We start from the raw sequence: 24,964 nt of genomic DNA on the forward strand, positions 1-24,964 counted from the left end.
ACGGAATTAATGCACATAAATTTATAGAACTTAATAGTTATTAAACTTAATAGTTATTTACATGCCCTTCAATCTCCCCCAAGAAAAAAGATAAAGAGTCATAAAACACTCTTTCACAATTTTAATGACCTCCTTAACTGCAATCCCTCATCTATAATGCTTTTTATCTTCTTTGTTTGCAAAAAAATAACAATATTTTCAAGCATAAACACGAATAAACTCAAAGCACATTTTATCCTCATTCTTATCATAAAAACAAGGTAAGTGAATTTTGTTTTCTTCAAATGTTATTGTTATTAAATTAATTTGTTTCATGCATGTTTTGATAATATTGTTTTAGAATTGAAGCTTTAATTATGGAATGCTTAAAATCGTCCTTCAAAAGAGTAGTCATCAAATTTATTACTTCGATCATTCAAAAATTGATCTTATTTAAGCATATATATCTTTTGCTTTTCAATTAACCGAGTGTCAAAATATGTTTATATATTGTTTATACATGATTAAGGTTTGGATGGCAAGGGAAAATAAAAGAGGAGAAGAAATCATCCAAAGTTGAAGAAGACAGTAGAATATGAAAGAATATAATTGGTTAAGTAAAGACATTCCCTACTATTTTGAATCAATTAGTACGGTAATTTGTCGTGAGGCGATTTGGTAAATTTTTTATGTATGTTTTTGAATCAATTTATATGGTAATTCGTATTTGAATCAATTGGTATATATGTATAAATTTATAAGAGTTAAAAGGTGATTGTTGTGGTGCTAAGTTTTATTAATGTTTTATTATGGACTATTTACAGGGAATAAGGTGGAAATTATGATAATACGGGGATTTGGAAAATAATTTACATGTTCGTAAATTTATAGCTCATTTCTTTATTAATATTGGTTATATTCTTTTGATCTCTCATATTTTGTTTGCTCTATTAATTTACCGGTTATATTTTTTGGTCGTTATCTACATAAGATGCTTTCTTTTTAAGATTAAAATAGGGTGAGTGACTTTATTAATTCATATCAATATCCGCCAACTCCAACATGTTTTGTGAAAAATTAGAAGTATCTTGCCGATGTTACTACATTTTCTTTCTTTTCCTAGGGCCGAGGTATTTGTATCTTGTACGTACATATCTATAATTTGATCGATTCATCATTAATAACTTTATTAAAACCACGCAAAAGAATCATAATAGTAAAAATATAAACATAAAAAAGGCCTTTAAAACCCCGTGATTTTCACGGGATACAAAACTAGTTTGAAGTTAAACCTAAAAAAGAAATATTTGAAAAAAATTAATCTATTTATATTTATAACAAAACAAAGATCAAATGTCATATATCAATTATATTAAATTTCTCCAATTATAACACTTAAATATTCAAACAGGTCGCCCAAGCGCGGAATAATACCTAGTATGTTATAATATGTGATATTTAACTATAATAATAGTACATACTTATTAAAGTTTAATTATAAAAGATCATGACAAATGAAGGTCAATTGCAATCAAGTCTGACCATTTATCGTTCCCTGACCAATCAAGTCTATCATAGGAAATTCAAAGAGAATCAAGTAATGCAGCAGGAAAACGCTCTTCCTCTGGAAGGGACGAGCCTTGCAAAATAAAACGCCTCTGGAAGCTGTCTATTTCTGTTAGAGCTTTGTATTCTGCATATCTTTGATGAGTAATTCTTTCTCCATCTACAAACTTTGCATATTCTGACCAAGTCTTCCATGTCATCAACTGCAATATCTAGCCTATTGAAATAGAAAAAGTGGAGTTTGAATATGGTACAATTTTCGTCAACTTTGCATAATATGCGGTACAATTCTCTTTGAATTTCCTAGTAGAGAAATGCACACTCTGACCATTTATCGTTCCCTGTATAAGTTGAGTTTGAATATGGTACAATTATTCAATCAAGTCTTATGCTATAGGCTTAAGCAATTATGTAGGACTTGCACAAATTAGGTAATAAGGCCGAAGTAAGAAATGAGATCAGTAAGGAAGCATGATCACAATGGGGCCAACAAACATTACAGAAGTAGGAAGAAGAACAATCAACACATCACCTGAGAGTTAGGAATTAGGATCAGTGACCCGTGCGAGTGTGCGACTGTATGAGTTCTGGGAGTCTACTAGCATAATTAATTTCCCAATTCTAACAAATTAAGCGGAGTCTACTAGCATAATTAATTCACATTCTCATTTCCACCAACACGCTTTCAAAATTACAAGTTATGTATGATGTTCTGCAGAATAATACTTGGTTCACAGGCAGGCCTTCCTTACAAGGGTTAGCCGTTAGACTGTTCTAGCATCATACGGAGTATATTTCAATATCCTGTACTCAAAAACTCATACCTCAAAAATAGCAATGCAAGATATAAAGTTAACAAAGAGTCAATACATCAATGTTAACAACCTCGAACAAAGGGTCAATAAATCACAGTTAACTAGTTGACGAATCATGTTATCACCACATTAACCTTGGGTGCAACTATTTTGGCGAGTTTACAAGCTCGCCTCTTAGCAACCTCGAACTCTTCCGAGAAGTCTGTCCAAAAGGTAGTATCACTGAGAGTAAATCTCTTGCCCTCTGGATCACAAATGATTGTCTCAAGAGAGCTTGCATAACTGACAACAGCTAGTGCAAGTTGAACATCACAGCGAGTACCCAAAAAGCCGACAAGTTCCATAATCCTGAGATTGGGATGACTTGGCTTCTCCGAGCTGTTTGTCTCCTCATTCTCTTTCTCATTTTCAAGGTCAATTTCTTGCAATTCACTAGCTTCTTCAAAACCTTGCAACTTATCCAGAAAGCATATCTATTGGGAAAGTTGGTAGAATAACACCATTATTAGATAGGGCCAAAAAGAGAGTCAGTAAGCGATAACAACGCTGACGCAGATCATTTACAGACATAAGACTAAGATAATAAGTATCCTTTGTTTCCATTGAGGCAACAAGACTCCTACATGAAAATTTAAGATATTTGTTTACCTGCAACTTGAATTCCTCCAACATAGGACATGCGTCTATGAAACATTTCATTGAAAGGATGCAACTATTATGGTAGCACCCAATCGTACAAGTGAAATGTTTCACATTAGGAAATGCCGGAACAGCCCCATCAGGAATAACCAAATCCATACGAAATATTGTGCCGTTAAGCTCAAGGGATAGTTTGCAAAGCAGCTTGGAAAACTGAGAAAGATTGTCAAAGATTGGAAACGGATACCAGCAAAATCCACCGCCAAAATGTGTTTCAATAAGCATCGCCAGGTTCTTGAACACCATACAAGGCCCACCTTCATGTTTTCAATCTTCATATTCAAAGTACAATAGATTCTCCGCATCAATTTCAAGTTCTTGCAAATCGTGAAAGCGCATAATGATACTAAAGTATTTCAACTTGGAGGTCTTGACAGGTTAACTTAGACGTGGGGCTGAATGCAACGTGTATGTACTCTGAACTTATCAATAGAAGGGCCTCGATGCATGCTGACTACTTGATTAATCCAAGCAAAATATCTACTAGTCTGATACTCGTGATTTTTCCAGAAACTAGCATACTCTTCCGGGTACATCATAGCCGCATCAAAGTCTAACCAAGTCAAATAAGTCCACAAATATCTCCACCTTTTATATAGGATCCTGTCCACTAATCCTATCCTGGAATGAAAGAGAAGTATTTTGTTCAGTTCCCATATCCCGATCATTTGTTTTATTCTTTGTGAGAACATAGAAATATTTCAATCAAAAGTAACCAAATAATTGGGACGGAGGATTATAGACATAAGAGTTCTGTTTCAGTGACTTCAGTCTTAAATATGATACCGTCTCATGCAATACTTACCGGCTAAAATATAGCATCGAAAAACCAAATGTGTTTGGTGTGGTGGTTGCTCACCTCATCCCTTAACCATGAGGTCAGGGGTTCGATCCCTGCCCATGGGAATGGAGCAAACTCTTTGGCCAGCCGTTTACCTCTTTGTGAGAGCACGCGCGGCGAGAGGATTATACACTGTTGTCGACGATGGACACCCCGGTTTACACCAAAAAAAAAAAATATAGCAAATAAAACCTACATAATCGACAAGAACAGAGAAAATAAGGTGAATACATCACCTTTAATTCTTGTGAAGCCGAGATGTCCATTTGATCATACACTGCAAACTTTACCTTCACTGAGCAAAGTTAAATAACAAATCAAAAAAGTATAACACCATAAACATTACCTTCATTCTTTGAAAAGCTTAGATCTGATGAACCAAGTAGGGTGCAATATTTTCCAAATAGTAAATGAATACATGACAAAATCTACCAATAAAAGAGAGTAATTTATTTCCAAATAACCCACACGAACGTATACTAGCAATATATTAAATGAAATGGATATGGGTCTATATCCTGTGAATCAGAGGCTATGACAGTGCAACACGAGCAAAGGATTCCAGCTACATCAACCTCTTCTACTGTAACAGAATTTGACTATGCTGACTAGACTATGACTAGGACATGTTAGTTAGTTCATACTTGTATATATATATGCCAACACTTGTACAAATTATTTAACTGAATCAATACAATACAAACCTTTTATTTACTTGCTTTATGATACGTGCATTTTATATAGTCTTTTTAAGCCTCTTTATGCACGTATTTCTATTTTATTCTCGTAGTTTTATGCTACGAAATGCCCCGAATATTGTACTTTGGTTTGTTTTGCTTTATTTGCAGGAATGGACCTGAAAGTAGCAGAATCAAGCTTTTTAGCGTCCGTTTTGCTTGCATTTAGAGGATGATTGGATTTGGAGCGGAAATACTGCTGTTATGGGACGCGTGAAGTCATTTCAGAAGATATATAACCAAGTCAAGGCTGAAACTAATGACATAATGTTGCTGGCTGAGTCAAAGTTACTCGATCGAAGGCTTTATTGGTCGATCGAGCACTTTTGGTGAGGAGAAGACCTCGATCGAATGCTTTATGTGTTCGATCGAAATGTGCTTTTTAGGGGTTACTCGATCGAGTTGTTTGTTTACTCGATCACATGGTTTTTGCTGGATTTTTTTCGATCGAGCAGTCTCAAATGGCTCGATCGAGTGGTTTGCTTTAATACACGAGTTAGCTAGTCCGTGATTAGGTTTAAGTTTGTAAAATCTCGCTTCCCTATATAAAGGAAGTCGGGATTAGGTCTAAAGGCTCTTCTTCTCTTTTCTTTTCTCCTTTTTGGCTCTCTTTTACTGTTGAACACTGTTTCTCCCTCTTTTCTGGATTTAATTTACTGTAACTTTCTCTTTCCCTTACTCTCTTTATTTAATGCTTATTATTCTTCTATCCCTTGTTCTTGCTCTTTTCCTATTTATGTCTAGCTAAATACCCTGCTAGGATTTAGGGGAGTCAAGGGATTGTTGTTAATTGTTAATTAGGTTACAGATCTTTCGCTGTTGTTAAGTTTATGTTGTTAATCACTGCAATTAACTATAACTAGCTAGCTACTTGAAACGATGCATTTAGCTTAATTAATCTTGGTAAGCCTTAACCTGACCGGAAGGTTGGAAGGGGTGAGACTCGCAGTGAACAATATGATGCTTTAGTGAGGGCGGAAGCTAAGATAATAATATTTTAGGGCGAATTGAGACCGGAAGGAGATATTCGTTGCCCCTTAGACCGATACAATTGACTGATTTGCGACTTTAACTGTGATTAATCAATATTCATTGATGAACCGACAATCCTAGTTTTCTTTCTCCCTTATTAATTCCTCTTAACCTTTTCTAATGCCTTAATCTCTTTTAGTTAGTTTATACAACTCAAACCCCCAATTGTGACCTTAGACAGACCGAGTTGACAAGTAGATAGTGACCGCCTTCCTGTGGAGATCGACCCTACTTACCGCTGACTTCTGTTAGTAGTAGCTAGGTATTTATTTTTGGTACCTGACGACGGTATCAAATTTTGGCGCTGTTGCCGGGGAGGCAACTACTTTATTTACTTATTTTAATTTTGTCTGTCTTTAGCCTCAAGGAATTTATTCCTTGAGGCCGTTCTCATCTTTTTCTTTAGTGCTGTTTTGATAGGTCCTACAGGTCTTTCATGTCGTCAACTGCAATCTATAGCCTATTGAAATAGAAAAAGTGGAGTTTGAATATGTTACAATTGTCGTCAACTTTGCATAATATGCGGTCCAATTCTCTTTGAATTTCCTAGAAGAGAAATGCACACTCTGACCATTTATCTTTCCCTGTATAAGTTGAGTTTGAATATGGTATAATTATTCAATCAAGTCTTATGCTATAGGCTTAAGCAATTATGTAGACTTGCACAAATTAGGTAATAAGGCCGAAGTAACAAATGAGATCAGTAAGGCAGCATGATCACATGGGGGTCAACAAACATTAAAGAAGTAGGAAGAAGGACATCAACACATCACTTGAGAGTTAGGAATAATTAGGATCAGTGACCCGTGCGAGTGTGTGACTGTATGAGTTCTGAGAGTCTACTAGCATAATTAATTTCCCAATTCTAACAAGTTAAGCGGAGTCTACTAGCATAATTAATTCACATTCTCATTTCCACCAACACGCTTTCTCTCACTCCTTGTTTTCCACTCTTTTTCGGTCTAGTTAAGACGAGCTCCCCAAAAAATAAATCTCGTCAAATCACGTTTTCACACTCTTTTTCGGTCTAGTAAAGGTACAAAGCCTTAAATAGAAAAAACTTCAGCGAACTAAGGGGCCAACTAACACCTCAATGCACATCTAAAGTAGTGCCTAAAACAAAGGAACACAACTCCAAACTGAAAGCAAAACATGCCATAAACTAAGGCCACCAGCTAAAAAAAACTACTTTCTAGTTTATAGGATAGTTAAAAGACTAATTCAAGGAAATATTTGAATCATATTTCAACACACTTCCCCTTGTTTCAAATACTTCAAACACCAATCTTTTCCATGAAGAACCGGTGCTTGGCTTGGGACAGACTCTCGGTAAACAAGTCTGCATTTTGATAATTTGTAACTCCACCATGCATTCATTATCTTTTTGATGAAATGATGTTGAGCTTCAATATGCTTAGTTCTAGCATAAAATGAAGGATTCGTTGCTATATTTCAATATCATATTTGTGTAGGCGGTATAGCTATTAGATAAACAATGAACGGGAAAAACTTACAGAACCGGTAAAGAAGAATGTCGTGGCGTGATAGAATCGCTGCCCTAAAGTTGAATTTGCCCCGCTCGATACACACGGCCTCTTGGCAACCAACTCCCAGGGTTACACGACGTCCAAGTCTAAGGTGTACGACAAAGACTCAGAATGAGAACTACTTGCAGAACGTTACCAAATATCAGCTTAGAACTTAAAGAAATGTTTTAGAGAGGAAGAGAAGAGATAGATTGTTGTGTGTTTTGAAATGACAAAATAGGTAGTATTTATAGGTACAAAGGAAGGATCTAGAGGCGTATTTATTGTGTCTCGTAAATAGTTTTTGGAAGACTGCACAATCAGTTTAGAAAACTGAGTAATCTGTATGGAAAAACCGCGATAATCAGTATAGAAGACTGAACTGTCAGACTTGGAAATTGTGCAAAAATAACATAGAATTCCAACACTTCCAACAATTAATCCCAACTATTATTCTACCAAAGTGGGATAATAATAACTTCTTTTGAAGCAACACTTCCAACAATCCCCCACATGATTCAAAAGAAGAGAAAAGGAATAGCTGATATAAGGCAACGGAACGTAAGTCTTAAGATGACAATGTTCCTGAGGAATTGAATTGTCACCCAGTGCATACAATTACCTACTACAGCCGTATCGAGTTGCTCTCGGCATTGGACTCTCCACGGTGGTTTGTAACGGATAATTGCGCACAAACCTGCATTTGAATCTGTTTTCGTCCTCGCGAAATGTCATAAAAGGTGCCCCTCACGTGCCTGGTATCTCGTGAACGCTCTAGAGGTCCTAAAGCCTAAGAACCTCATAGGGGTAGGGCATTTTCCCCACATTTACATAGGTAAGTCCATCAGGTTTAGCTGTCACAAACCATCCTTAAACAAGGACTATGGACTTATTAAGAGCTTTAGCTCAACCTTCTCACATGACAGAAATAGCTCAATATATAGAAAAAATACTACATCACTTTTATTAAAATAGGAATGGTAGTAGTATTACAACATGAGATCCTCGTGACTTCGTTTGACACATTGAACTTGGTAAACCCAAGTGGGGGAGCCACGTCACGATTCACTCCCAATAGGCTTTAAACCCATTCCTCGTGGTGCCACCTACACCAACACCTACCATGGCCATTGGAAGGAGGATCTCAATATCCTCTTCACAATTTACGTACGTACTATCATGATATCACATTGTGTAAGGGATCTCAATATCCACTTACAATTCACAACCTTTGTGAACACATTATCCGATCAGATTATCCATCACTCTTGATAATCTGCCAAAAAACCTGATACTTCAGATTATGATGCATGACAATTAATGGAGTCAAAATATTCCCACAAAGGAATACAACCACTTACCATTCAACTTTTTATCCTGCAAATTCTTCACAATATATTCATACTCCATTGCATATTAAACAAAGCAATTATGCATCTATGACTTGCATGATATAGCATTATGAAAGACACCATTTCCCAAAGTCAAATAAATATCATAATTATTCGACGTTCAATTAAATTGCAAACTCATTCCAAAGATACAATTGTTTTCATGGATTAGCTTACAAAAAAATCATGGTGTCCATCACCTATAACAACAATATAAGCTATATCATATCTCTCATAACGCATACAAACATCATATGTATGTAACAACCTTTCTACTAATTTTATTTTGTCATGTATAAACTCAAGAATATATCTTAAATAGCTCATATATTAGTGATCCAATTACCACCAATAACTTCTGTTAAAGAAACATAGCAAAATCAAAACCAAATAAATATATATTATTCGTCCTTTTCCTTTTCTTGGTTTACTATAACCATTTAAACCAAATAAAAAGTAATTACTCTAACAGATGTATTACCAAACAATAATCATTCATAGATTTCATAAACGGAGAAACAAGTTTATACAATCATAATATCAGAGTATTCACAATCTATCACCCAATCCAATGTAATTGTCATTATAACCACTTCCAACACTGAAACTCAATTACCTTACGACAAAAAATAAGGCAGTCGAGTCTTACCTTCATCGAGTCTTACCGTCACCGGACACCCCCACAATCCACGGTTTACCTCAAAGTCAAAGCCTTAACTATGCAAACATCCTCTAATCAGACCAATCATGCTCATCAGAATCGACAATGTTAATAAAGTTTATAAGACATACAGCCAACAACAAACTTCAAAGCAGTAAAAATGTTTAACAACATTTTAGACTTGGCTAGCAATCACGAATTCAGGATGGAATAACTCAATGATAAAAGATTAACATGTCATCAATTTTCTAACGTTGTCATATAAGAAATTATTATCATAAACCAAGATGCCAAATTATACTTTGTCATAACCAATTATAAAAGATCCAATTTTGTATTGCATGTAATCATACAATATTCTCTTTTAACACACTTCATATAATTCCAAGTATATCATGTAAGGGACAAATTTTCACAATTTAGAGAGGATAGACAAAATTTTTACAAAGTTTACTCAAATAATACTACTTCCCCCACATGTTGTACGTCACATTATACATAAGTGACAACACAACATTCAAAACGTCATGTATACATGGATCTAATCAGTCATATGAGGCCATAAAAAAAAACTATTAAATGTTCCTCAAATAATAAGCATACGATTTAACCCAAACAATCACAACTTACTAATGGTCGTGATAATAAAAAAAATAAAATAACTCATTACTAATTAGTATAAAACAATTTCCTCACAGAAATCTCAATTATTATACACACCAACCATTACTTGTTCAACAACGTAGATAAACATTTAAGCACATTAAATGAAAATTTATCTACACAGTATAATTCTTAATGTGACTAAACTTTATGTAATAGATATACCAAAAACAAGTAAGCATCATAACGTAGCTAGACTATGTCTAATATGCAACAAGTGTACTATAAAAAATTACCATATGAGTAAGAATAAGAATTCTCACTTCCACGTTTCCAAATCACACTTGCATTACTTGATAAAGTTTGTAAATGGTAGTGACTCGTAAACATAGATAACAAAAGTAGACATGTGAATGAATGATATCCAACTTTTATGAAGAAAAAAAAATTGAAATCATTATTCACGCTACACGAGCATATTACCTCACATAAATTACTTACTAATTATTCCGGGTTCGTAATTTCACAAGGGAGATGTTATATTTACATTCCAGATTTTCAGTTGTTCAATCTCAACAATAATTCATTTAAATGGGCTCGGATAACAAATGAATTAGCCGGATCATGAAAAAGGACATGTGTTCTATGTATCCAAATATTGTTCATACTATGTCAAAAATTTAGCAGGCCACGTCTAAAGTTATATATGTCACCAAAGGTCAAGGAGTATATATAGGTCAAGGAGAAATAGGATAAGGATACCATATTACCGTACAAATGACATATATGCAAAAATAAATAATAATAGGAATTTTGGTGACGGATAGCCATATCGCCTAAAAAGAAATTTAACGAGCAAGAAAATTTTTAAAATTCAACTTTAGACTGTAGGCGGTATAGCTATTAGATAAACAATGAACGGGAAAAACATACAGAACCGGTAAAGAAGAATGTCGTGGCATGATAGAATCACTGCCCTAAAGTTGAATTTGCCCCGCTCGATACACACGACCTCTTGGCAACCAACTCCCAGGGTTACACGACGTCCGAGTCTAAGGTGTACGACAAAGACTCAGAATGAGAACTACTTGCAGAACGTTACCAAATATCAGCTTAGAACTTAAAGAAATGTTTTAGAGAGGAAGAGAAGAGATAGATTGTTGTGTGTTTTGGAATGACAAAATAGGTAGTATTTATAGGTACAAAGGAAGGATCTAGAGGCGTATTTATTGTGTCTCGTAAATAGTTTTTGGAAGACTGCACAATCAGTTTAGAAAACTGAGTAATCTGTATGGAAAAACCGCGATAATCAGTATAGAAGACTGAACTATCAGACTTGGAAATTGTGCAAAAATCACATAGAATTCCAACACTTCCAACAATTAATCCCAACGATTATTCTACCAAAGTGGGATAATAATAACTTCTTTTGAAGCATCCCAACAATTTGTTGTCACACCATAATTTAGTGGCATTCACATGCTCATTCCCCAAATCAGTTAGCAATTCTTCAACCACATTGCTTCTTTTCCAGCTGCCTTAAACGCAATATACTCAGTCTTTGTTGATGACAATGCCATTGTATCCTGTTTCTTAGAACTAAACGTGATGACACCTGATCCCAATGTGAATACAATAGAGCTTAATGTACTCCTCTTATCATCTAGACTTCCTACCCAATCACTGTCAGTATATCCAACTAACTTAAAGTTTTTTTAGGTTTCATATATAAGAGATTCCCAGCTAGACTCCTTGTACCTCAGAATCCTCTCAACAGCTTCTTGAGACTACACTCATGCAATACGCAGTATCTGATCTTGTATGAGTGAGATAACTCAAACCTCATACAATGCTTCTGAATTGCTTCTCATCTCCCATTCATGTGCCATCATTCCTTTGCAATTTCTCACTTGTATTCATTGGTGTGATATCTTTCATTATGGAGATGGCTTCCTCTCTTCGCACACATCTTCTTATCATACATGATGTAATACCCCGTAATTTAGTAATAATTTATGAGAATAAAATATTTAATTTAAAAATTAATTAATGACATTTCGAATAAATAATTGTAATAATTTATGAGAATAATTTATGTAATTTAAAATTTAATTAATGACATTTCTAATAAATAATTGTAAATAAGACATTAATTAAATAATAAAGTAAGTGAGTCGGGAATTTAACTTAAAGCTAGTTGAGCCTTGGACTGTGTGGAATAGTTATGACATGATTATATTAGGTCTAGTATAAGTAGTAGTTAGGATTTGAAGCGGGATTTAATAATAAAATAATAAGTATAATAATTATATAGTAATTCCTAATAATAATCGAAATAAGGCAATGGTTTCCTAATTGGCCTCATATGCTCTCTAATTCTAGACTATAAATACATAATAATTGTGAAAAGTAATTTATAAATTAGAAGAAGAAGATTTAAGAGACAGAAGGAGCAATTAGCGAGAAAAGGTAAGACCGTCTTATAATTTCATGTATCGATTTTATAACTTATATAACTCGTAGTTTAGACCGCATCTGGACTAGCTAGGACCGTGACCTTGACCATGGGACACCAGGGGGTGATCGGACCCATGTTGGACCGTCGTTGACCGTAAGGGAGGGGGTGTTTGACCGGTGTTTTATGGTGGTGTTTATTAGGGTAAATAATACATAGGACTCGGTTTTGACCCTTGTTTCATGTGACCCAGACCTAACCGGGACTGGGTTGAGACCAGGGGTGATAGTCGACCATGGGGGAGGTGTCGTGGTGGTTGCAAGTGGTGTTTTGTGGTGGTGGCAGTCGGAAAATGCGAAAACAGGGGAAGATTATGGGTTTGTGACTGCGGTTAATTAAGATGGTGTTTATGGTTGTTCTGGGTGTGTCGAAGGGGAGTAGACACCATCACTGGATCTGCCTTGAGCTGGTGGTATCAATGATGGTGGCCAGTGGCGACGTGGGGACCTTTGGTGGTCGTGGTTGTTGTGTTTAGTGTAGGCTGTGATGTCGGGTTGTGTGGGATAGTGTGGTTGTGTCGTGGGTGTTTGGTGGTGGTTATAGGACACGATGGAGGTCGGTGATGGTCTATATTGTGGTGGTGGTTGTCATAGGTAGTAGCTTGAACGCGGTGTTTGGATGTCGGGTTTTCGGTAATTGGTAATATTTGCGGTTGTTGTTAGGGCGTGAGTAAGTGAGTTGTAGGCGTCGGTTGGTGGTTTTTGGGATACGTCGTGGTGAGGGCTAGGAGGTGGCAGGCTGTGTGGTGTTGCTAGGTGGGCAGTGGTTTCGTGTATGGTGCGTGTAAGGGGATGGGGTACACGGGATAAAAACCCTGTGTGGGGTTATGTGTTTGGGGTTGTTACGTGGATATGACATGGTTGGTTAGTGGGTTTACATGGGTATTGAGTTTTGAATTTTTTATTTATTAATACGGGTTTTGATTTGGGTAATCGGGTCTTGACATTAATAAATTAATAAATGGGTTTTCGTATTATAACTAAAACGGGATTAATTATACGAGATTATAATTAACGTAATTAATTAATTAAACCATTTATAATTAATGGAATTATTTGAATAAAGTATATAATTAGTAATTATTATAAATATTATTATTAGGTGACGGGTTTGTTGAGGACCATTGCTTATTGGATTCACTTTCCTAATTACTTGGACTTGCTTTGCATTAATTGGACTTGCTGATCAGGTAGGATAATCTGCTTAACTATATCTGTTTGCGTGTTTAATACGTGAATGTTATTGGAAGGATGATTGGTTTATGACTGCTTATTTAATTAAGTTAGTTGAGTGATTAATATTGTTAGTTGTTGGAGTTGTGAATATTTTATACGATTATGTTGTGGAATGGTATATGAGAATTGGACGTCCCCAGGCATAGTCTCTGCTGGATAATTGGACTGCTCCAGGCTCAGTCTCTAGTGGATAACGTGTGTGATTAATTGGAAGGCCCCAGACTTAGTCTCTGGTGGATAACGTAGACAGTTGATGTCGAGATGTGACATGTGAACAATTGAGATTGGAATATTTATAGTTGTGAGAGATTGGTTGTTTTTGTAATACTACGGATTTTATAGGCTGGTACTCGACCGAGTATGGCCTACTCGGTCGAGTAAAGTGTGTCGTGGTCCCTGTTTGGCTACTGCCTAGGAATACTCAACCGAGTATGTAGAATACTCGACCGAGTAGAGGGTACTTGGCCGAGTATACTCTATACTCGACCGAGTATCCGGTCTGTCGAGTGTTTTTCCGCGGTTTGATTTGGAAATAATTAGGGCATTATATATTACGCTAGACAGTTTCTAATTACGCTTTACAGACCTAAAAACATTCTACGACGCCCTAATCATCTCCGATTCTCTCCTTGTGTGTGGGTGATCATAGCAATTACATTCATTCCTTTTGATTCATCATCGGTAAGTCCCCATCTTCATATTCACTGATTTATATTTAGGGTTTGTTCTTGATTATGAATTTGGGGAAATGGGGGTTTTGCAGTTAGTGATTGTATTATGTGATTGTTGGTGTAGGTGACGATGTGGTATTTGTTATGCATATTGTATGATTATTTGTAGCATAGCGGATTGCGAAAAGGTAGGGTTTCTCCTACTCAGTACTGTTAATTGATTAAGATTGCATATGTTTCATAATTGTTGTTATCTGCTGATCATCGGAGGATGGGTGTTGTGGTGACGGTGTTGGTGTGGTTGTGATGTGACGGTTGTGGGTTGTGACAGCTGTGATGCTGTAATGTGTGTGATTGTGGTGGAGTCACTTGCGGGAGTGGCTTCCCACCCTAGTTCGCCCTCCGTGGAACCCGTCATGGGAGAGGATGTGCACATTAAGGGACAGGGATTGTTAGTCGCTCGTTGATGAGCTGGACTTGGTGGGGATAGGCTGCGGTCACCCACTGGCGGAGTGGATTACCTGTTGCGATGGGTAATCTGGCAGGGCTACACACTTCGGTGTATATATAGTCGGTTACTGTGGAGGATGATCAGCCGGTTACATTGTTTGTTTGTCTTATCTTGATTGAACGGTACTGACCCCATTATTGTTGTTTTTTAAAACCTGCGGTGATCCATTCGGGGATGGTGAGCAGATTATGACGGGTAATGCAGATGTGTAGCTTTGGGACAGTCATGGGGAGTCATCACTCCGAGTCTAGCTTCCGCTGTTACGAGTTTAGCTGTTTTTTATTTCAGTTGTATTGAGTTCCTTATACTTTTATTTTGAGTTGGTCTGAGATTATGTAATCGTTAAACTCTTCATACTTTAATAAAGTTGTTTGGATTGTTGCTTTTGATATACTAACCTCGGGCAACCGAGATGGTAACAACCTCTCATGCTAGGGTAGTCCTTGGTAAGGTACCTTGGTATGAGGGGGTGTTACAAAGTGGTACCAGAGCCGACGATTACGGTACCTAAAACAAATGAACCCAATGAACTTAGGTAGTCTAAATGAAATAAACCCGGGGAGAGTTGTTTGGAGCTACCGCAAGGACTTGGGAGACGTCCTAGAGTCGCACTATGGCCCTCACAAACTCAAGCCGGTTACGGGGGGGAACTGTGTTGTGTGTTTATTTGATTCATGCGTGTGGTGTGTCGAAATTGAATGCTTGGAACATGTGGTAGAAGGTGTCATGTGTGAAAATCTGTGAAGGACATTGTGAAAGTGGTAGAAAGGCATGATGGAATTGATGTCAGAAATCAGCTGAAACGGTTTTGGCATGATAAGTAATGGCATGTTACGTGTTTACTATGTGGCTTTCAAATTTATGACGTAATATGCTTAACTTTGGGTAGCGATGCATAGTATATAGAATTGCATGCTTAAGTATGTTATCGTAAGTTTATGTCATGTTTAATTTTCATGTGGGTATGATAAAAGTGCATCTATGTACTGGTTTCTTGAAGTATTGAGTTGTTGTTGTTACCTTATGCATGTTCAAATTGTTTTGGTTGAGAAAATTTGATTTGTATGAAAACCGATTATGGAAGGGTTGTCTTAAAACTATCATAGGTCGAGTTCTAGAAATGATATTGCTGTGATTCCAATTGGAGGTGATAGCTTGTCTTCTTATGATTCTAACGATAGGTCACGCGCCCAAAATGACCAAGTAACGAGTGAGATATGACTGTTTTACGAAAACTGGACGGTGTTGAGAACTGTGCCGATACTCGACCGAGTAGGCCCTACTCGGCCGAGTATCTTTCATACTCGACCGAGTATTCCATATTCGACCGAGTAATCTCTCTGGGATAATTCTGTTTAGCTTCTGGAGTCGTGAACTCGGCCGAGTAGTCTCATTACTCGACCGAGTATCCTTTACTCGGCCTAGTACGCCATGTACTCGACCGAGTACCTCAGTGGGCGGCCGTTTTGAGTCGGTGGCTATGTTATTACCTTTATTTTGAGTCGGTGTCTATGTTGTTACATTGTTTTGAGTTGTAGCGTATGTACACATGTATGTTTTGGGTCTTAAAGCGTTCTTTTATATATGTGACGGTCTGGATACGTAAGTTACCAAAGGCTACGACAAGGAGAATTCCGGCTTGTGAAGGACATGTGTTGGGTAAGGAAGACATGTGTTAATATGGTTGTGAGGGATAGTGGAAAAAGGAAAGAGAGGAATGATGAGCTAATCAAGGTAAAGAACATGTTGGTGAGATATGGTGAGTGATATAGTAGTCTGTTGAGTAATATAAAAGTAAGTGTATAAGGGCAAGGGTGATGTAAGTGTAAAGAAACGTGAGAATGAAAGATTGAGATGAGGGATACGAATAGTGGCATATTGGGATGTGTAAGGATTTATGGAGGGAGACGGTTTGGATTGAGTTGCTTAAGGATATATGTGATAAAAGGTTGCTATAGAGAGATGGAAACGAATAGTGTATAGTGAGGTCAAGGTATGCCGCGATGAGTAGATAGTGGTTGGTTTGGGAATTTGGAATATCTATAGGTGAGCATAGTATGTAATTCCTTGGGAAATTGTCGGTATGAGGTAAAGTTTTGGTTTTCTAAAGATACGAAAGGGAGATACGACTAATTGAAGAGTAATCATTAGTGTGTAGACTGGATAGTGACAAGGGTGAGTAAGAAGCAAGATGAGAGAGGATAAATGATAAGAAAGAATGTGTAACACCCCCTCATACCAAGGTGCCTTACCAGGACCACCCTACCATGAAAGTGCGTTACCATCTCGGTTGCCCGAGGTTAGTACATATCAAAAGCGTCTGAAATGAGCACTATTATTAAAGTACTGTAAGATGTAAAGTTTACAATATCCAAAACCAAAGACTGTCTAACCAAAATACAACGTCAAAGTCTTAACATTAAAATAAAGTCTACTAAGACACAAACGGTGATGCTAGGACTCGTGGTGGCAATCTCCCAAGATAACTCCCAAGCTCTCACTAGCAATACCTGTCAAGCCTGCTCACCATTCCCGAATGGATCACCGCAGATTCCACAAACAACAACGGGGTCAGTATTATGCAAACAACAAAACAAACAAATGCAAAACTCGTCCGATCATCATCAACTCCCAATCACCCAAGCTCACATAGTATCCGACTACACACTAAAGTGTGTAGCCCTGCCAGATTACCCATCGCAACAGGTAATCCTCGCCGCCAGTGGGTGACCGCAGCCGATCCCACCTAGTCCAGCTCCTCAACGAGCGACAACGATCCCTGTCCCTTAATGTGCACATCCCCTCCCGTGGCGGGTTCCACGGAGGGCGAACTAGGGTGTGAAGCCACTCCCGCAAGTGACTCCACCACAATCACAATCACATGACATTACAAACATCTCAATCCCCTCACACCAACACACCGTCACAAAACCTTCATTCTACGATGATCAATAGACGACGATAATTACAACAACAAGTCATGTAAAGCACGAAAAACGAGTAGGGAAACCCTACCTTAGCAATCACAAAGAGATGCAACACGGACAATCAAAAAGGCTCCTCTACGAAGTCTTCTCCTATACAATGATCATACAACACAATTACACTTTGTACAATTCCCAACACCCCTTCCCATATGAATGTACAGTAACTCAAGAAGATGCAATAATTACAAAGATAGAACTTACCAACAGTGTAACAAGAACTTATACGCAAGAATCACCGCAATTATCCACACAAAGATGCTACGAAATGCTCAATGGAAGGATTAGGGAATGATTTGGGTATGATTAGGGTAACGTAGAAATGATAACGCTGTGAAAATGATATTAGAAACTGACGCGACAATATAAAATACCCTAATCATTCCTTAATCAAACCGTCGAAATAACACTCCGCCAAACCGGACACTCGGTCGAGTAAGTGCATACTCGGCCGAGTGTCCAATACTCGGTCGAGTATTCACTATACTCGGCCGAGTATTCCTCGGCAGAACCAAAATAACACGCATCCAGAGCACTACTCGGCCGAGTAGGCTCTACTCGGTCGAGTAGGCTCCAAGGAGAATCCGTAGTGTTACAAAATGATAAGATATTGATATGAATTAATGGAATTAGAGTTGTGGAGCTACGAGAAAATAAACAAATTACTAAAAAGTTAGGTAGAAAGAGGAAGGAGATGAATTATTAATTGGTATTACTGCGTGATAAGGGGGAAAGAGGGATGGAAGTAAGTAGGAAATTACGGAAATGTACGATAGCCTCATTAGAGGGTGTGAGTTAATGGTTATATAGGAGTACAGGATGACGTGTTAGCCATGAGTTTCGGGGTATTAAGGGAATAAGAAGCTTGTAGAGTGTTTGCACGGTCTGAGATTTTGGTGGAGAGTTAGGTGACGATACGATAAAGGATAGAATTGGGAATAATGTTGAGGAAAATTTTGTTGATGGATCTAATGCTCGTTATATGGGATGACAACCAAAAGAGGAAATAAACTGTTGTGTAAAGAAGTGATAGTGAGAGAGCGGTCACATGAAGGATGTTGGTGTCATAGTATTGTCACTAGTGGTTAAGGATGATGTTACTTTAGGGAAGTTAGTTGTTCTAATGAGATTGATTTTGTGGAGGTGATTAGTATGTTTGGTTGTGAGGGAGTATAAGATGTGGATATATAAAGTGCTCGCTGGAAGTTGAGTACTGATGTTACGGCTACATTTGCCGGAGGGGTGATAATTGTGTGTATGAGAGGATATGTTATGAAAGGCACCTGAGTTAAGTCCGGATGAGAGGTATTCATTGTCAAGTGGTAACTTACGTGATCAGGATTGGCTAGTTAGATTCGATTATGGGTCCATGAAGTGTATAAAACTTTGTGTGAGGTCCTAGCCTCATGAGTAATGGTGTGGCGTGATAGTTACGAGTCGTTATATGTGTGTTCCGCGACATATGTTATATTTATGTGTATGTAGGATAACTGTAAGTATTGGTGTGAGGTTCCGGCCTCAAGAGTCATGGTATGGATAATATTCATAAGGTTTGTATTTGTGATTCCGTCTAATATGCTGCGTCGTGATCTGGTAGAGCAGTTTTAAGAAAGTCTTGTGGTCAAGGAAGTTGTGCTGAGTCAGTGTTATGAGATTGTAAAAGTCGTGATGGCTATCGATGTGGTTGTGTGCACTATGCACGGTAACTCGTGTTGTGATACGAGTATTTTCGTGTTGTCATAGATTGTTGTTTGTTTACTGCTATTTCTTGTCAGTGTCGATCGGGGCTTATAGACCGTTGTGTTGTTTCCTGATGTTTCTTACCAGTGTCGGTATGGTTATGACCCTATTAGTTTTTATAGAGTATGATAGGAAAGAGAGTTGGGTATGGTTCTGTTGTTGTCATGGTAAAGTAATATTCTGTTAATGGGACACAGTTGTGAGAGGTTGTTGGAGTACTTATGATCTTGTGTTAGATGAGGCATTGGTGGACATAGTTGTGAAAAGAAATTGTGGAACATGTGTGGTATTGAACTTGAAACTACAGGTGGTTTAGCACCTTTTCTTGGGACAGGGAGTGCGGAGTTTTAGGACTTAGTATCATGTCAAGTCAAAGGGGAGTTTTGTGGTAATATAAGAGATGAACTTGAGAACCTAATGGGAGTATGTGTAACACTTGAGGATTGTGAGATAAGATCGTGGAGATGAATGTATATGTATATAGAAGTATGTCGTTTTATGGTAATGTAGAAGAGATGGAGTAGTGGTTATACTGAGGATTTTATGATATATGTTATGGGAGTACAGAATAATTGGAGGCACGAGAACTGTTAGAGAAAGAGAGTCCTGGATATAGGAATGGTTGTAGGTGTTAAGGTTATAATGGGTTATCGTTGTCATGCGGTAGTAATGAGGATTATGAGAGACATAGCAAAGGACCTAGTATTAGTGAGTTACGAGGACGTAATATTTATCTTAAGAGGAGTAGGATGCGACAAGAGAGTTTGATGGTCATAAAGGTGGCAATTGGAAGTTTGAGTGTTGGTGTAGAATAAGGATGGATTTGTGTGATTGTCATACAGGTAATGGCAGTGCTCGTAGTAGTATGATGTTAATGGCAGTGCTCGTAGTAGTACGATGTTAATGACAGTGCTCGTAGTAGTATGATGTTATGAGTATGATGTTATGAGTGTGGGTAAACTTCGAGGACGAAGTTCGTTTTAAGGATGGTAGAATGTAACATTCCGTTTTGATGATTGATCTTATTTTGTGGATTGTCTTGGTATTGAGTTGCTAATGAGTGTTATGGAAGTGAGACAAGGTTGGCAACATTATATTGTGGTTATTCGATAATATTATGGAGTCAATATCGAGAGGATATGTTATCTAGTAAGCGTGGTTGGTGGAGTTAGTGTTAGGTGTCCATGTTTTATAGGTTGGGTTGGAACTTCAGGGACGAAGTTCTTTTTAAGGGGGGAAGATTGTAATACTACGGATTTTATAGGCTGGTACTCGACCGAGTATGGCATACTCGGTCGAGTAAAGTGTGTCGTGGTCCCTGTTTGGCTACTGCCTAGGAATACTCGGCCGAGTATGTGAAATACTCGACCGAGTAGAGGGTACTCGGCCGAGTATACTCTATACTCGACATAGTATCCGGTCTGTCGAGTGTTTTTCCGCGGTTTGATTTGGAAATGATTAGGGCATTATATATTACGCTAGACAGTTTCTAATTACGCTTTACAAACCTAAAAACATTCTACGACGCCCTAATCATCTCCGATTCTCTCCTTGTGTGTGGGTGATCATAGCAATTGCATTCATTCCTTTTGATTCATCGTCGGTAAGTCCCCATCTTCATATTCACTGATTTATATTTAGGGTTTGTTCTTGATTATGAATTGGGGGAAATGGGGGTTTTGCAGTTAGTGATTGTATTATGTGATTGTTGGTGTAGGTGACGATGTGGTATTTGTTATGCATATTGTATGATTATTTGTAGCATAGCGGATTGCGAAAAGGTAGGGTTTCTCCTACTCAGTACTGTTAATTGATTAAGATTGCATATGTTTCATAATTGTTGTTATCTGCTGATCATCGGAGGATGGGTGTTGTGGTGACGGCGTTGGTGTGGTTGTGATGTGACGATTTTGGGTTGTGACAGCTGTGATGTTGTAGTGTGTGTGATTGTGGTGGAGTCACTTGTGGGAGTGGCTTCACACCCTAGTTCGCCCTCCGTGGAACCCGTCACGGGAGGGGATGTGCACATTAAGGGACAGGGATTGTTAGTCGCTCGTTGATGAGCTGGACTTGGTGGGGATGGGCTGCGGTCACCCACTGGCGGAGTGGATTACCTGTTGCGATGGGTAATGCGCGGGGCTACACACTTCGGTGTGTAGTCGGTTCTTGTAAAGGATGATCGGCCATACATTGTTTGTTTGTCTTATCTTGATTGAACGGTACTGACCCCGTTGTTGTTGTTTTGTAAAACCTGCGGTGATCCATTCAGGGATGGTGAGCAGATTATGACAGGTAATGCAGATGTGTAGCTTTGGGACAGTCATGGGGAGTCATCACTTCGAGTCTAGCTTCCGCTGTTACGAGTTTAGCTGTTTTTTATTTCAGTTGTATTGAGTTCCTTATACTTTTATTTTGAGTTGGTCTGAGATTATATAATCGTTAAACTCTTCATACTTTAATAAAGTTGTTTGGATTGTTGTTTTTGATATACTAACCTCGGGCAACCGAGATGGTAACAACCTCTCATGCTAGGGTAGTCCTTGGTAAGGTACCTTGGTATGAGGGGGTGTTACAGTTTTAATGTATTTAATCCTACTCAACCTTGTGGTTGACCGTATATTCGTGAACACCTGTGATGAACCATAATAGGAAGCAGGTTTGACAGATACTAAAGATTAGCTGGCTTGGGAGCATTTGGACGTGAGCTTGACTTGGACCAAAGTTGCTGCCTAGATCACTTAGATTAGTAATCACTTTATTTATTCCCTGCGGGTTGTATCAAGTTTTATCTATGTCTAGATTGAATAAGTTGTAATAATATGTAATCGCTAAGTTTTAATTAAAGTACTTTGATATTGTTGTACTTTGTTATTCACTACCTCGAGAAACCGAGATGGTAACAGTCCTATTTAGTTGGGAATGTCTAGCTAAAGGTCCTGATTAAATGGGGGTGTTACAATCGGCACAAAATTTATACAAACATGGGTCATCCCAATGGTATTGCCTCACATCATGAATGAACGTCTTCTTTTTATGATAGTCATAATCATGGGGAATTATCCCGGAGACCAAATAGTTGAATGTCCGCATACATGGTGCTTCACCCAAACACAAGGCTAATAAATGTTCGGCGGGTAGATAATCATCAATATGGAGAACATTTCTAACATTCTCATTCAACAACCGAGAAAGATGATCGGCTACAACATTCTCAACTTCCTTTTTACCCCTTAGCTCTATGTCAAAGTCTTGAAGTAATAGTATCCACCGGATCAAACGAGGTTTTGATTCCTTCTTGTTGAGTAAATGTTTCAAGGCCGCATGATCGGTGTGTACTATGACCTTGGCTCCCACCAAATAAGTTCGGAACTATTCCATGGCAAAGACTACCGCCAAGAGCTTCTTCTCCGTTGTTGAATAATTGATTTGGGCTTCATCAAGAGTCTTACTTTCATAGTGAATGACATGAAGCATGCCATCCTTCTTTTAGCCTAATACCGTGATGATTCAAAGTCTTACCTCGCAAGTGAACCGGTTCGTTGCACTATTTGAGGGTCGAATCCGCAAGGAGCATGTGAGATTATTAATCGTTTTAAGTCTTTTGTTTAGCTAAGTTGGCGCAAATTGAGTTGAGAATATAGACTAAACAACTAAACTAAATAAAATGTAAATGAACTAAAAATGGAAATTGAGCAAGTGAGATTGTAAAAGATGTAATCAATATTAAGGAAGGCCTAGGACCCGACTTCTCCACCGACAAATGCCCCTACAAGTTTAATTTCCCACTAAGTGGTCGATTAGGTAGTGGTAAAGAGGATGACGACTCTAGGTCGCCAAACAGCTCCCTTTCGGTCTTGTGAGTGGACACTAGTATGCCCTTCCAACCCCCCTCTCGGGTTCGAAGGCCGGGAACCTAATTTCGATTTTCAGATCCCCCAAAATTATGCATTATCTCAAGGGTGGTTTAAAATAGATTTAGGTTCATTAAACACGTGTCTCAAATCCGGGTCATCCCACTTCCTCTCTCGAGGGTCGATTTCAAACAAAAAATTAGGGGTGTTCTCCCTTTGGGTCTCAACCAAGGTTAACAAAAGACAAGCTAGTATCACACCATCCTCCACCTAATTGATTTCCACCAATGGTCAAGGGTCAAGGACAAGAAGAAAATTCCAACAAGTCAATAACACAAATCAATCCCCTTAATTCTCCTTTAGCACCACCTAAAATGACCAATTAAATGGGTCTTAACCAAGTAGGAAACTCATGTCGGGGATAATCGAGTCCTAGTAAAAGGACTACTCACTAATCATGGCTATTAAGACAAAATAATTAATAAAGATGGATTCTTTAACCATAGACATGATATGAAATTGATTTCTACAATTAAACATGTAATAACCAACAAAACTATGAGAAGAGACTAATATAACTATGATGGAGAAGGATTAATGCAAAAAGGAACAACCTTTGACACAATAACTCAAAGGTTCAAACTTTGATGAGAAATATCAACTAGAGACATGAAAAAGATGAACAAGAGAGAGAAAATTATAATCTAACAACTAATAAGAGAAATTCAAATGCGAACAATTGAGATAAAACTTGAGGGAAAGTAAATGTAAACTAATGAACATAAAGGAAATAATTAAGAAGAAGAATTATACCAACAACCAATAAACATGGAAACTTGAATTGGAATAATAAGGATGAATATGTACCTCCTTCAAATTGCAACCCACTAATCTAAATGTAAACTAATGAGAATTGTAGATTTTGAATAAACTAAAGAGTAATTAAATTAATTGTGAAGAAAAATTACAACTTTGATTAAAGGAAATTAAAGAGAGAAATATTAGGGTTCTTGTTACAATAATGAGAGAGTAATTATTCTAAACTAATTGGTGAGTAGAATAAACTAAGGTAAGGTGGTGGTGAAGTTGTTGATGGTGATGATTGTACGGGAATTAAGATGATGTAAAATGGTGAAATTGGAAGGAGTAGTGGCGAGTTCGAGTTATGACAGCCATGGTAATGGTGATCGTGGTGGTTGCAAGATGAAGGTGGATTGATGACGGAGATGAAATGGCTGGCAGATTATCGTTGTCTAATTGGCAGCCATGAATTGTTGATTTGAGAACTTGAATTGGCTATGGAATTTAGAAGAGAACGAACTAATAAGGTGAGAATTTGGTTATATTGATGGTTTAAGATGGAATGTGGTCATTTGATTGAGAATTGCCATTGTTAATGGAGAATGATTGTCGGAAAATTGGGGAAAGAACGAGCAGGGGATTGATTTTAATTTGGTTGTTTGGGTTTTCAAGGTTTGGGTTGACTGTGACTCTGCTCATTGTTTCCTTCCCTTTGACCCGGTCTTAACTCGTGTCAATCCGACTTGCTCCTCAATTTCCGACTCATTTTACTCTCTCTTCGTCCCATTATTTCTCCTTGCCTACAC

The 24,964-nt window shown here is 37.7% G+C and overlaps 1 protein-coding gene across 1 annotated transcript; it reads right to left on the reverse strand.

Moving 5' to 3' along the window:
* Positions 1-2,263: 2,263 nt before the first annotated feature.
* Positions 2,264-3,411, reverse strand: LOC141614800 (uncharacterized). The gene is made up of 2 exons (XM_074433541.1): positions 3,009-3,411; positions 2,264-2,833 (listed from the first exon to the last, which is right to left on the reverse strand). The coding sequence occupies exons 1-2, from the start codon at positions 3,303-3,305 to the stop codon at positions 2,474-2,476; spliced, it is 657 nt and encodes a 218-aa protein (XP_074289642.1). The 5' UTR covers positions 3,306-3,411; the 3' UTR covers positions 2,264-2,473.
* Positions 3,412-24,964: the final 21,553 nt, after the last annotated feature.

The sequence above is a fragment of the Silene latifolia genome, chromosome 11, assembly GCF_048544455.1.
Source record: "Silene latifolia isolate original U9 population chromosome 11, ASM4854445v1, whole genome shotgun sequence".
Taxonomy (NCBI): domain Eukaryota; kingdom Viridiplantae; phylum Streptophyta; class Magnoliopsida; order Caryophyllales; family Caryophyllaceae; genus Silene; species Silene latifolia.